Source organism: Scatophagus argus, chromosome 7, assembly GCF_020382885.2.
Source record: "Scatophagus argus isolate fScaArg1 chromosome 7, fScaArg1.pri, whole genome shotgun sequence".
Lineage (NCBI taxonomy): Eukaryota > Metazoa > Chordata > Actinopteri > Scatophagidae > Scatophagus > Scatophagus argus.
Window position 1 is genome coordinate 5,737,619 of NC_058499.1, and position 12,765 is coordinate 5,750,383.

At 39.8% G+C, this 12,765-nt stretch overlaps 1 protein-coding gene and 1 long non-coding RNA gene across 2 annotated transcripts; one reads left to right on the plus strand and one right to left on the minus strand.

The window, feature by feature from the left end:
• The first annotated feature begins 150 nt into the window (after positions 1 to 150).
• Positions 151 to 12,556, plus strand: cat (catalase). The gene is made up of 13 exons (XM_046393192.1): positions 151 to 308; positions 1,494 to 1,665; positions 2,460 to 2,570; positions 4,454 to 4,584; positions 4,890 to 4,994; positions 5,260 to 5,385; positions 5,490 to 5,681; positions 6,465 to 6,617; positions 7,096 to 7,234; positions 8,034 to 8,164; positions 9,143 to 9,250; positions 10,651 to 10,734; positions 11,054 to 12,556. The coding sequence occupies exons 1-13, from the start codon at positions 243 to 245 to the stop codon at positions 11,117 to 11,119; spliced, it is 1,584 nt and encodes a 527-aa protein (XP_046249148.1). The 5' UTR covers positions 151 to 242; the 3' UTR covers positions 11,120 to 12,556.
• LOC124061419 lies at positions 3,762 to 4,321 on the minus strand. Its single transcript, XR_006843753.1, has 2 exons — positions 3,998 to 4,321; positions 3,762 to 3,820 (listed from the first exon to the last, which is right to left on the minus strand). It is a non-coding gene; the product is annotated as an uncharacterized LOC124061419 (long non-coding RNA).
• Positions 12,557 to 12,765: the final 209 nt, after the last annotated feature.

Consider the following 12,765-nt stretch of genomic DNA (forward strand, 5'->3'; position numbering starts at 1 on the left):
TTTACCGAGTCATACTTGAGAGTTTTGCGAACTGAAGATAGGTACTGCCTCCTCTTATCAAAGTAGGTCAGTTCCCCCCTCTCAGCCAATCAGAAGAGAGGGGCACGGGAGGGGGGCGGGGCCGCAATGAGTAAAGTCCGGGAAGAATTTTGCAGGCGCTGGAATAAAGCGATAACGCTTTATTGCGCAGCATCGTCCGTCCATTGTGCAGACCAAACGTCCAGTAGCGCTGACCTGCCGAGATGGCTGACAACAGAGATAAAACTACTGATCAAATGAAAACATGGAAGGAGGCCAGAGGCTCTCAGGTCTGTAGATGCCCTGCATTTAATCAAGTGTTTTTGGTGCACAGCGCTGCTTGACTCGGAACAAATGGGTGAGAGGTCGTGCAGGGTAACCAGCTAACGTTAACGGCTAAAGCTAGCTTGTCGGGTGGGCTAATGTTCAGCACCGGAGCCTGACGTATTAATAAACGATTTCGAAGTTTTTAAATATTGAGGAGTGTTATCATGCAGGCTCGTTGGTATACTTGCCACAAGTCGTTTGCTATCGTTACATGCTAAAGAAATAAATTATAATGTTAAGCTAGCAAAGCAGTTCACTCAGTGGCGTTAACCACCACCCGTTTCTCTTATTTTTTTCTTCAGTAACAAAATAAATACGCAAACAGCTTTTGTGTACTTAAAGATATAAAGTAGGTCATTGCACGGAGACCTCTCTGTGGTTGAACTTCACCCGTGTGAGTTGCATAACAAGAGCCCCCACAGAGCAAACAATTGCTATCACATTGCTATCCATATTACAGTCCACAGTTTTCCATCCAGTACATGTTTGGATTTTGTTCTTTCAGAACAGCTGTGCAGCCTTAAAGGAAAGTCTCAGAGATGTTATTAAGCTCACGTTAAGCAGAGTGCACCTACAGCTGTGAAAATAATGAGAAGGGAATGATTTCATTTTGGTGGTCCCGGTTTTTAATATCAGAGGTGCAACTCTGCAAGCATTTGTGTCATTCCATTCTCAGAAATATTCATGTTGCTGCTTGCTTTCAGTTTTTCAAAACTATCAAATTATCTGTTGGTCGCCTCATCTCTTGTGCTCACTAGAGTTGCTTGCAAGAGCAATAATTTTACTGAGGAAACAGTCTGGTAGAAGTGAATCAAATACTGGCTCGTTCTGACCTCTCAGAATGGAATCATTTGTGTTTTCTTTTCAGATTAAATATTTTCGGGCTCTGTCAGCTTTCTTGAAAGAAGAAGACCTCTGATGGCTCTCTGATGTTCATTTTTTCACCTTTATGTTATTCATGAAATAATCAACAAATTTATCAAAAAATATTATCATAAATATATAATATAATACTAGCCGTCTTGCAGAACTTAATTGTTTGTAACATGATTTCAAATGTAGATTGCGATGCATGCACAGACAAAGCGCTTCGTAGTTGTCCTAACTTGATTATGTCTGTTTGTCTGTCTGGACTCTGTTTGCAACAGAGGACGGACATACTGACCACAGGGGCTGGCCACCCCATCGGAGACAAGCTGAACCTGCAGACTGCAGGACACAGGGGCCCCCTGTTGGTCCAAGATGTTGTCTTCACAGATGAGATGGCCCACTTTGACCGTGAGCGAATCCCAGAGAGGGTGGTGCATGCCAAAGGGGCAGGTGAGTGTTCGGGGGTCAGTGATCAGTCTCTGCTGTGTATCTGATTGTGCGTCACCTCTGCGTTATCTGTACCGTTTTCACACTGCACATTGGAATTTTGTATTTTGATCATTTTATTATTGCCAAAAGAATGTTGTTGTTCCTCAGTAAAGAGTAGAAAGCAGTCAAAGTATCCCAAACTGTAAAAAGTATTATTTAGGTTTTCCTTAAAGGAGGAATTCATCCCAAAATCAGAAATACATGCCTTGCTGCCTTCTGTCCAGTGCGTGGTGATATAACACTGAACTAATTTGAGCAATCGGCTGCAAATATGTGACCCGAACATGTTTAAGGTGATATGATTGTGTAAACCAAACAAAGATACAGGTTACAAGATACTACATACAACATACAAGATAGGTTTATTTGCCACACACACAATCATACACGGTACACTGTGCAGTGAAATTCTTTTTGTCCCTGCTACCAAAAAATGGGTAAGTAAAATTAAATGTTGTAAAATAGAAACATTATAGAAATAATAAAAATAAAAAATGTGAAAATGTGCAGTATTTACATGTACAGTACAGTATTTACATCTAGTGCAGGTGGGAGTAGGATTGTCCAGATTAACGCTCACTGTTGAGCAGACGGATGGCCTGGAGGAAGAAGCTTTTCCTCGTCCTCTCCGTGTTGGTTCTCAGGCAGCGGAACCGACGGCCTGATGGCAACAGGGAGAGGAGTGAGTGTCCGGGGTGATGGACGCGTCACCATGTCACCAGCCATGTCTTATTATTTTGCATCCATGATTTCAGGGGCGTTTGGCTACTTTGAGGTGACTCATGACATCAGTCGCTACTGCAAGGCCAGGGTGTTCGAGCACGTCGGCAAGAGTACACCTATCGCCATCCGCTTCTCCACTGTGGGTAAGAAAAACCGTGTCAGGTTTTCATATATGATTCATACCATGTCGTTGTTTACACAGTGGGTTTTATGTCCTCACACAGTGTCATGTTTAGACTAAGAATAAGTTTTCAGAAAAACAAGGGAGAAAGCAGAAATTAGCTGAGAATTATGCAAGTCCCTAAATGTTAAAAGAGGAAAATCAGAAATGTTTTTGGTTTTTTTGTTGGTTTTATTTTTCATCTTAAAATTTATATTACTTAGACTTGTGTTGGAAAAAATCGATTCTCTGATTCTGAATCGCTTCTCGTTGATTATTTTCTAAAGATCAATTCTTACGTCCAAAGATCGATTTTTTTTTTTAAACTTTTTTTTAAAATACATTTTCCCCCGGCGAACTTTAATCCCACTAGTCGCATAATCGAATTCATGCTCCTGCGTAGTATGAAGATATCAAAACAATGAACGTGACGTCGGACACTAGCGATAACGTTAGCCAAGCCCCGGTTTTGAAAACGCCCCAAACGTTCAAAGCTGCTATCTGGCGCCACTTCGGGTTCAGAAACGTCAAAGAGAAAGATAAGCTTGTCGAAAGCATAGCAATTAGCGATTAGATACCCAGCCTTAGTATTACTGATTGCTTTAATAAAGCAGGCACTATTCCGGATTGATAAGATATTAGCTTAATACACTGATGCTCGTGTGGTGTGTTTACTTCATGCCTGCCTTTACCTCATTGTGCTGCCCAGTAAAACTTTTATTTGAATGAACGCCAATGGAGACTCGCTGACTTATGAGAATACATGTGTCAATTATAAAATATGGTGTGATGACACTTTGAGAGCACTGTAACATTGTTATGTGGAAATATGATAATTAGACAGGTCACTTTTATAGTTGCTGGTTGCTTGGTACTGCAGTGGTTATCTCAGCTCAGCAGGTGGGTTGTCCCTCAAGCATTTTAGTTTGGCTCTGTCACTGGTTTGTGTGCTTAATGAGATTAGTGTGAGTGGCACCAGAAGATGCTTGGTGTCGCTCACACTTACACCAACACTTGCGTTTTGGAAACTCCGATCACAAATACAACAACTCCCAACTGGTTTCAATGAATATGTTTCAGAATGACTTGAATGATAGTCAAAAGAGTTGCCAAATATTTTCTGTGGGTCAGCTAATCTGTAGCATACCCTCCGAAAGATGGTGAGAGACTCGACTGATGGTTTTAAAGGTTTATTGCCGATCCATAAACCAGCTCTATGAACCAACGTGAGAACTGACAAACAAACAAAAAACAAACAAAACGATCACATCTCCGTTTCCACCTCTGTCCACAATAAACGGTTAACATTCACAATACGTTTCAATCAAAGAGTTTACATATAAAGTGTATATACATGTATAACAAATAATTAGTTACTTCAGAAATAATTAAAAATCAACACACACCAACCTTGTGCCTCCTCGGGGGGTTGCAATAATCAATTTAGATGTTGTGTCGTTTCTGTTTTGCTGTCTTAAAAAATTTTCTCCTGTAACTTACTTTTCTCGTTTGCCGTTAATTCCTTTCTATCCCAACAGTTTTTTGGTTTCCCCGGCAACGCCACACAAGGAGTCAGTGCGATGTAGTGATTTTCAAAATAAAATCTCCCTATTTACAAAACAACCGTTAACTCAATAACGGGCGTAACATATAATTACATTTTTTACATACATACATACATTACACACACAAAACAAGAAACAACAAATACAGAACAAAAGAAATGGGTTTGCTACATAATCAGTTAATCAACCAATCACTCAGACTCTAATTTACTTTGAATTAAAAACAATGGTTCTATGGTGTTTGTGGTATTCTGACATATTATTTTCCTGATTTTTTTTTTATTATTATTATTATTTTCAGCTGGTGAATCAGGATCAGCCGACACTGTGCGAGACCCCCGGGGCTTCGCAGTCAAGTTTTATACTGAAGATGGCAACTGGGACCTGACAGGCAACAACACCCCCATTTTCTTCATCAGGGACGCCATGCTGGTGAGTGGGTGTACTGTAGGTTTTGTATAGTCATGAAAGGTTTGAGAGAGACGTTTTCTCTCAAACATGCGAATAAATGCAGGGACAGACTGTTCCACCAGTGATAAGCCATTACAAAACCTGCAGTTGAATATATCACAGCAACAAACACAAATGAAGATCAAACCTGTATATCATACTGCAGCACAGTACGTTTAATAGCAAACTTTTTGTGTACGTCAGCCAAGTGTATACATTACATAAACTTAGTAATACTTTATAATACATAATACATTACACTGACCTGCCCTCTTTACCCCACGCAGTTCCCGTCTTTCATCCACTCCCAGAAGCGCAATCCCCAAACCCACATGAAAGACCCCGACATGGTGTGGGACTTCTGGAGCCTCAGGCCTGAGAGTCTGCATCAGGTAGCTGCTGCTGAGTCTGAGGCTGTTGTTGAATACAGGTTGTAGTCGAATGTTTCCAAAAAAAAAAAAAAAAAGTACTTGGATGCTGCCATTTGACATGACCCTTTAATGAAAATTAACAAAGTATTCTTAAGTAATGTAGTCTTGCAGTGTACTGATGCGCTTTCATTATTTTGCAATGTATTTATACTTGCAGCAGTTGGCACGGAAAACTTTGCAGGACTTGTCAATGTCGCATGTCTTCTGTCCCGTTTCTGCTGTACAGGTGTCTTTCTTGTTCAGTGATCGAGGTTTGCCTGACGGCTACCGTCACATGAACGGCTACGGCTCTCACACCTTCAAACTGGTCAATGCTGACGGTGAGCGGGTCTACTGCAAGTTCCACTACAAGGTCTGTCTGAGCCCGGTTTCAGCTTTATAGATTCCCCTCCTGGGATTTCGGCATTGCTCGGTTATGTCATGTCATGTCCTGTGCACATGTTTTTTTTTTCTTAGACCGATCAAGGAATAAAGAACCTGACAGTCGAGGAAGCAGAACACCTGGCTTCCACCGACCCAGATTATGCCATTGGAGACTTGTTTAACGCCATTGCCAACGGCAACTACCCGTCCTGGACCTTCTACATCCAGGTCATGACCTTTGAGCAGGCCGAGAAGTTCCAGTTCAACCCCTTCGATCTTACCAAGGTACCACATCCCCGCACAGCAGTTTTAGAAATAGCTTCAGATACACATTATAACCTGCTGCAGGATAGTTAAAACATTTACATTATCATTCACGGCATTGTTAGCAGCTCTTAATGGAGTATCAAGTAGCACCCATTGGGTTGAATGAGGACGAGTCCTATTTCTGTTGAAGTGAGTCATTGATGAGAAACTATCTGTAATAAGGGTTACAGAAATTGTTAAGACAAAAGCTTATTTTTTAATTTTATTACATTCTTACAGATGTGAATGCCATTATCCATCGATGAACAGAAAAGTAATGTAAAATATATTTGTTGACTAAACTTTAATGGCTGATTATTCACTGATTTGGAGACCCCTGAAAGTTGATGCCAACCTTGAGAAACATTTTTCTCACTGGTGAAGACCAAAATCACAGAAAGTTTACCATTAAATTATACAGGCATTTAGTTAAGTGTAGTTTAATTCCATATTTTATGAGCTGATAGAAAAGCAGTTTATTGATGGATTGCACAACCCTGGAGCAGCTGTAAAATTTGCTTTGGAGTTTGATCATCACTTCTTGGTTAATGAAAGCAGTAAATGTTCAAATCAGATGTTTCAGTGGCCTCTTTACAGGGTTACATTAGATTAATTGCTTTCAGTGTTTATACAGATATAAAATGAGGTGATGTTAAGAAAGGCCTTATGTACGTGACAAATCTGTGCGTCCGTGGACATGTTGTCATGCCCATCCAGCAGTGGACGACTGCATTTCTCAGCTAATGTCATTTTCTTATTCAGGTGTGGTCACATAAAGAATACCCTTTGATCCCCGTGGGCAAAATGGTGCTGAACAGGAACCCGAGCAACTACTTTGCAGAGGTGGAGCAGCTGGCCTTTGACCCCAGCAACATGCCCCCGGGCATCGAGCCGAGCCCCGACAAGATGCTGCAGGTAACACCACAACAGATTTTCTCTTGACATTAATTCATGTGTTATCAGCCCTGTGATTGACCAGCGATCAGACCTCACGTCTTGACTATAGCTGAGATAGGCTTCAGGCCAGCCACCCCACCCGTGACCCTGTACCAATAAAGCAAGTATAGAAAATGGGTGGATGCTACATCTGAACAAGTGCCACACATTCAGTCTATAATGATGAACAAAAGACAGACAAAGATGATTTTCAAAGATGACAGGAAATAATTTAAAAGTACAAATAATTAGTTAAAACATGAATAAATAGAAAGAGCTTATGAGGTATTGCATCTGGTTATTTGGAGATTCCCAAGTTGTTGATGTTTTCACTTTCTTCCAGCAAAAAAAGCTGGAAGAGAATGCTTGTAAGTGAATGTCTCAAAACACGCTTAGTGTGAACTCCCTCTCTGACCGTCCCTACAGCGTAATGATGCTCTGTCTGGTCTTTTTCTAGGGTCGTCTCTTCTCCTACCCAGATACACATCGACACAGGCTGGGTGCCAACTACCTGCAGATCCCCGTCAACTGCCCCTTCAGAGCCCGCGTGGCCAACTACCAGCGCGATGGTCCGATGTGCATGTCTGACAACCAAGGTAAATAAAACTCCATCCAGTATGTCGGCTTTTTGCGTTACTTTGTGCATTCTTAACTCTCTAAGCAGTTATTCTCATGTAATCTGTAGAATTCTGTGGTTTTACTTTTCACAAATTCACACTATTCAGTATTGTAGTACTGAAACAAAGCACACCTCTACTAGCAGTATAAAAGGTTTTCCAAACTTTTAGACAAGAAAACTTCAAAACTTGGGGACAAAAACGCTGTTTTACACAACAGTTGGCATATTTAATGTGTGTGGCTATGGTTTAGGCCATCATCTAATTAGTCCAAGATAGTAGGATGGATGGATAGATAGATTACGTTGAATATGGTCACCAAAGCTTTTTTTGAACAAATATTAGTTATAACTGTAGTGAGCTTGTATCAGACTAACTGCTCACAGTCTTAGATGAAAAGCATAGTTCCACAAATTTTCAAATCTGTCTTAAAGCAGTAGTCAGGTGACAATCTCAATCTGTTTCACTGTGAATTCACATGTAATTTACATGTAAATTTACACTGAAAGATGTTTTTCTTGTAATCATTCCTCCTGTTCAGACTGGCCAGGAAAAGATGCTTTTGTTCCAAAATTTTACACTGAAAAGACAGTAACTTTTGAAAGATACAGATCTGAAACTGTGAAATTTTGCTTTTAATTCTTCCATTCAAATGCAATACCAAGGGTTGGCCAACAGATGTCACCATTTGGACTGTGTCAGTCGTGTGTGATTCAGTACTTCAGCTTCCCCATCACTCCAACCCAACTCAGCAGTGTTTGGTCTGTCCGGCCTCTAGGTGGCGCTCCAAACTACTATCCCAACAGCTTCAGTGCCCCCGAGACCCAGCCCCGGTTTATGGAGTCCAAGTTCAAGGTGTCTCCAGATGTGGCACGTTACAACAGTGCAGATGAAGATAATGTCACACAGGTAAAGACGATCAAGCCATTTGTGCCCACAGGAGATAAATAAGTAGCTAATTAAAAAAAATAAAAATTATTTAAACAATTTTTCTATAAATTAAAGGGTTGTACATCTCACAAGGTTGTTCACAACAGCATCATCCATTTGGAAACGTGCAGTGTGTTTCAATATGGGGACAGCTGTATAATATAAGTTTTTACTTATCAGAAGAAGATGTGACTTAAAGTTAAACAAACCGAGCTAAATGGTTCAAAATGGTCTGGAGTGTGTATCTTGTTATACGTCCTGTGAGAGAAGGCTTCACCCTGAACCGTTTCAGTTATTACAGTCATCTTTTTTTTATTTGTTTTTGTCATTGATTCATTCTGTCGGTGTCATTCTGTTGCTGTGAAAGCTTATTTCAGTTCAGTATTAGTCTAAAGCTGCAGTAATCAATATTTTTATGTCTGCACCGTAACAAATATCAACTGGTGTGTGACAGTGTTGCTGAGTATTGGACCCACAGTGAATTATCATCCAACCCTGCAGTTTCCCTTAGCTAGAAAAAGAAATTGGACTTCCTTGATATGATGTTGTGGTGTTGTGGTGTTGTGGTATTGTATCAGGTGCAAAAATATTCTGTGCTGTTCTCAGTAAGCAGTAACTCTGTTTAACCCATTGTACACCTAGCACTGTGAAATGTTAGCAACTAATCTGATTTATATTATGTTTAAGGTTGTTCTGTTGCCCCAAGTGACCAGTAAAATCAGTTAATGCTGCTTTTGATGAAGATTTATGATCTTCATTAAGTCGATTTCTTTGCTGCGTTTAGAAAGACAGTAATGCAGTTAACGTTATTTAAATGGGGTCACAGATTGTGTAATGTTCTTCTTTTTTTATTTAAACTGCAATTTCTGAAAAGTGTGACTTTAGCTAAATGCACTTAGCTTTGAATGGATTGACTTTGACCAAGTTGTCAAATGTGATTTGTTTGTTTTATTGCAGGTTCGTGCCTTCTACACCCAGGTGCTGAATGAGGAGGAGCGCCAAAGACTTTGCCAGAACATGGCAGGGGCCCTGAAGGGAGCCCAGATCTTCATCCAGAAACGCATAGTGAGTCCACATCTCCTTACATTGTCCACGCAGTGGACGCAATAGAACCTGTGGTGTTTATAAGTGAATGACCGAAGTCTTTTGTTAAAACTGGATATCCACTCTTTCAATCGAGGTATTTAGATTTACACATTAATTGCACAATTTAAACACAGTCATCCTGTATATATTATCCATATTTATTTTACTTATTTTATTTTGTTTTACCATATTCTATTTTATTTTATTTTATTCTACTATTATATGTTACTCGTTACATTCTATGTATGCACCAATCACCAAGACAAATTCCTAGTAATGTGAAACCTCTTCACTTACAGTGGCAATAAAGATGTTTCTGATTCTGATTTAGTTGCGTGTAATCCGAACGTGCTGCTCAGTTACAACCACAGGATGTAGTTAGTTGTGCACCAAATGTGGTTACGTGCACTGTAGTTTCAGAGTGTTTTGCATACACTGAAAATGTTAGTGGTGGTAGCTAAACGAATCTTTATTTGTATTTGGTCCTACTCTCAGTACAGTGGAGTGTTTTTGTTTTTTTTTGGCATTTAAGATCGATCTTTCTTTCTTTCTTTGTCTCTTTCTTTCTTCTTTCCTTCCTTTTCATTTGACTTTAAGTCCCTAACTGAGTAGGAGAAAGCTTTAAGACATACACTCATTAAACTGGTCAATGCACTGAATCCATTTTTTCAAGTCGTCCAGGAAAAGTGATAGGTAAAGTTTCAGTATTGTCTATGTCATTCTGATAGAAAATGTTGCCGTTGTGCTCAATATGACACAGTGCTGTAGCCTCTTGTGGAGCTTAAATAAGTGACAGTGCTTTAATACAAATGTAATAACAGAATTCTTCAAATTCGGACCAAATTGGATGGGTTAGCATGTGTGTTGGTCCATTATGGTATCACACAGAGAACATTTTAAGGGTTCTTTTTGCTCATTTCAGTTCATTTACTTCCACTTTCTTCCATTACTCCCTCGCCCACAGTAACAGTCAACAACAACCCACAACCCTCTGGCTTGATGCAGAAATGGATAAAGGTTGTTCTTTATTTTGCGCTGCGGTCAGGACATTTAGTTTCACTTTACCCTGAAAGAGCCACCAGTTTTCAGAAGCTTCCTCAACCAGTTTGAAAACATGAAGCTGGATATTGAGCCACATTTTGATTGACGGTGTCCAAACAACATGACGCTGTCATTTGACTGTTGCTTAATCCTTACTGGTGCACAGAAGACATCACCCTCTTGACTTCAAACGAGGGAGAAGACCACAGGGGAGCAAAGAAATGCAGAAATCTCTCATTAGAAACGCCTCAAACCTTGGCAGACACCTACAGTAAGAAGGTGATTGAGAAAATATGTTCTCAGGACCTTTAGGTCTCATTGTGTGCTTCTTCATGCAGGTCGAGAACTTGAAGGCTGTGCATCCAGACTATGGAAACAGGGTCCAGACCCTTCTCGAAAAGTACAATGAGGAGGCGAAGAAGGTAAAAATCACCCAGTGTAGTGTATTATTAAGGTTTGGTACAGATTTTCATTTCCCCCAGAAGTATTTATTTCTTTATTCATTTGATAGATGGATAAATAGATAGATACTAAATTCGAGTCAAAATACAGGTTTCCAATTCTCCATTTTCCAGTAGGTGTTGTTTTCCAGGGGAGGAATTAATTAACCTTTGCAGAAAATTTTGATGTAACTCCATGCGAGACACTGAGTTTATTGTTCAATCTGCTGGGCAAATTGTGTGCAGTTAATAGCTAATACCATCTTCCTCCATCTGTCCCTCCCACTTTATCTTTTTTTAGAAGACAAATGTGCGTGTTTACAGCCGTGCAGGAGCCTCAGCCATCACTGCGTCCTCCAAGATGTGATGCATGAGTTTCCAGTGGGGGGGCAACCCCCTCGTCCACTGAAGAGCAGACACCCCAATGATCAGCTGCTACTACCAGTAACAAGATTGAACTTAAGCTTTCCAATGATCATCAGTGATGAGACTGAAATTCTAACCTTGTAGTGTGCGTGTTGTGGTCCGTTTATTTTTAACTCGGACAATCTAAGTGGTTGATTTTGGTGGGTTTTTTTTTTTTCAAATATTCACAAAGCTAGCCATGTTCAGGAGGCTATTGAGCTCTGATAAATAAGCCTGCGAGGTTAATTTGTGTTGAATGAACTGCAGCTTTGAAAAGATTCACCAGGATTTGTTTGTTTTTTACAAATGAACACATATACCACCGCGGTGTCTAAGGTCAACTGATGCCTGGTTATGCCAAAAACATGACTTTGACCACATGGAGCCTTAAAAGCAATTTAAAATAATTTTATTTGCATTTTGAATAGAATACATTGAATGGATTGACCTCAATGTCTGTTAAGTGCTGTGATGGGTGATTATTGTTTCCAATTCCAATTCCCCAGGCCATGTGTGCACCGCCAAGCTGAGATGATCCGACCCTTTTGTTGATGTGAAAATAAAACCAGCTACAGCTTCAAAACTTCAAATCAAACCCAAATGTGTACAAAAAACTATTGTCACTTCTGACATATACTGTGTAAATCTTGAATGTGGCTTTGTGTTAGTAAAATACCTTAATTTTTTATGCAGGATTGATCGCCTTGTGGCTTTGCTAGTATTCGCCAATATCTTTGGCAGTCATCAGATTTGACTGGCTTTTCTTATGTTTTACTGAACCACCGATAATTTGAATGCATTACAAACAATAATAATGAAAACAGTAACAGCAAGGGCTACTATTATTCATTTCCTTGTGGATGTCTCTGTATCTTATCAGACAATTGATTCATGAAGAGGAAGTTTGAAGATGAGCAAATATTTTTAGTACAGCTAAACCTTCATTGTGCCTTTTGTGAACTCAATATATAAAATCCAGGTTACATAAACCTTAAACAACATATTGTTTTAGACTCACCAGAGCCGCTGTTGTGTTGGTCACTTTCATCGTGGTAAGATGCTCGAGAGATCGTCAACAGGATGCAAACAATCAAATGCATCACCATCCAAAATGAACTGTCGATGTGACCTGCTGTTGTTGTATTTGTAACTTCTAAAATGTTCTTGATCATAATGTAAATGATTTTTTTTTTTGAATATTCAAGGTGTAAACCTCTTTCAGATGTTTCTTTAGTGCCTGTATTTAATCTGTACTCAATGCTTATCGGCAGCTTTCTTTGGTCTTTTCATTTAAAGCGTGTTTGCATCTTCATGCATCTGATAACACAGTTTGTGACGATAAACTGAAATGCACTCAGGCTGATTGCACATTAAAATAAAATGCTTTTGTTCAGTTTGATCGAATGGCAGCAGAACAAATGTAATCTGACTTCTGTTTGGTAAACCACTGAACATGTGTTTGCTTGCATCCTTCAGCAGTTACCTGATGGACGGCACAACCAGGTGTCAGCCACTGAACTACTGAGTTCAGCTCTCGTCTCTTTCACCACACGTATCCAGATGTTCATAAGAAAATTAAGGCTAAGGCTGTGTCCCGTGTTCACTCTA

Excerpts from the sequence above, each read along its gene's own strand:
- cat (XM_046393192.1), top strand. The coding sequence starts at position 243 with ATGGCTGACAACAGAGATAAAACTACTGATCAAATGAAAACATGGAAG. Across the intron at positions 2,571-4,453 it reads CATCCGCTTCTCCACTGTGG|CTGGTGAATCAGGATCAGCC; the intron begins GTAAGAAAAACC and ends TATTATTTTCAG. Across the intron at positions 5,682-6,464 it reads ACCCCTTCGATCTTACCAAG|GTGTGGTCACATAAAGAATA; the intron begins GTACCACATCCC and ends TTTCTTATTCAG.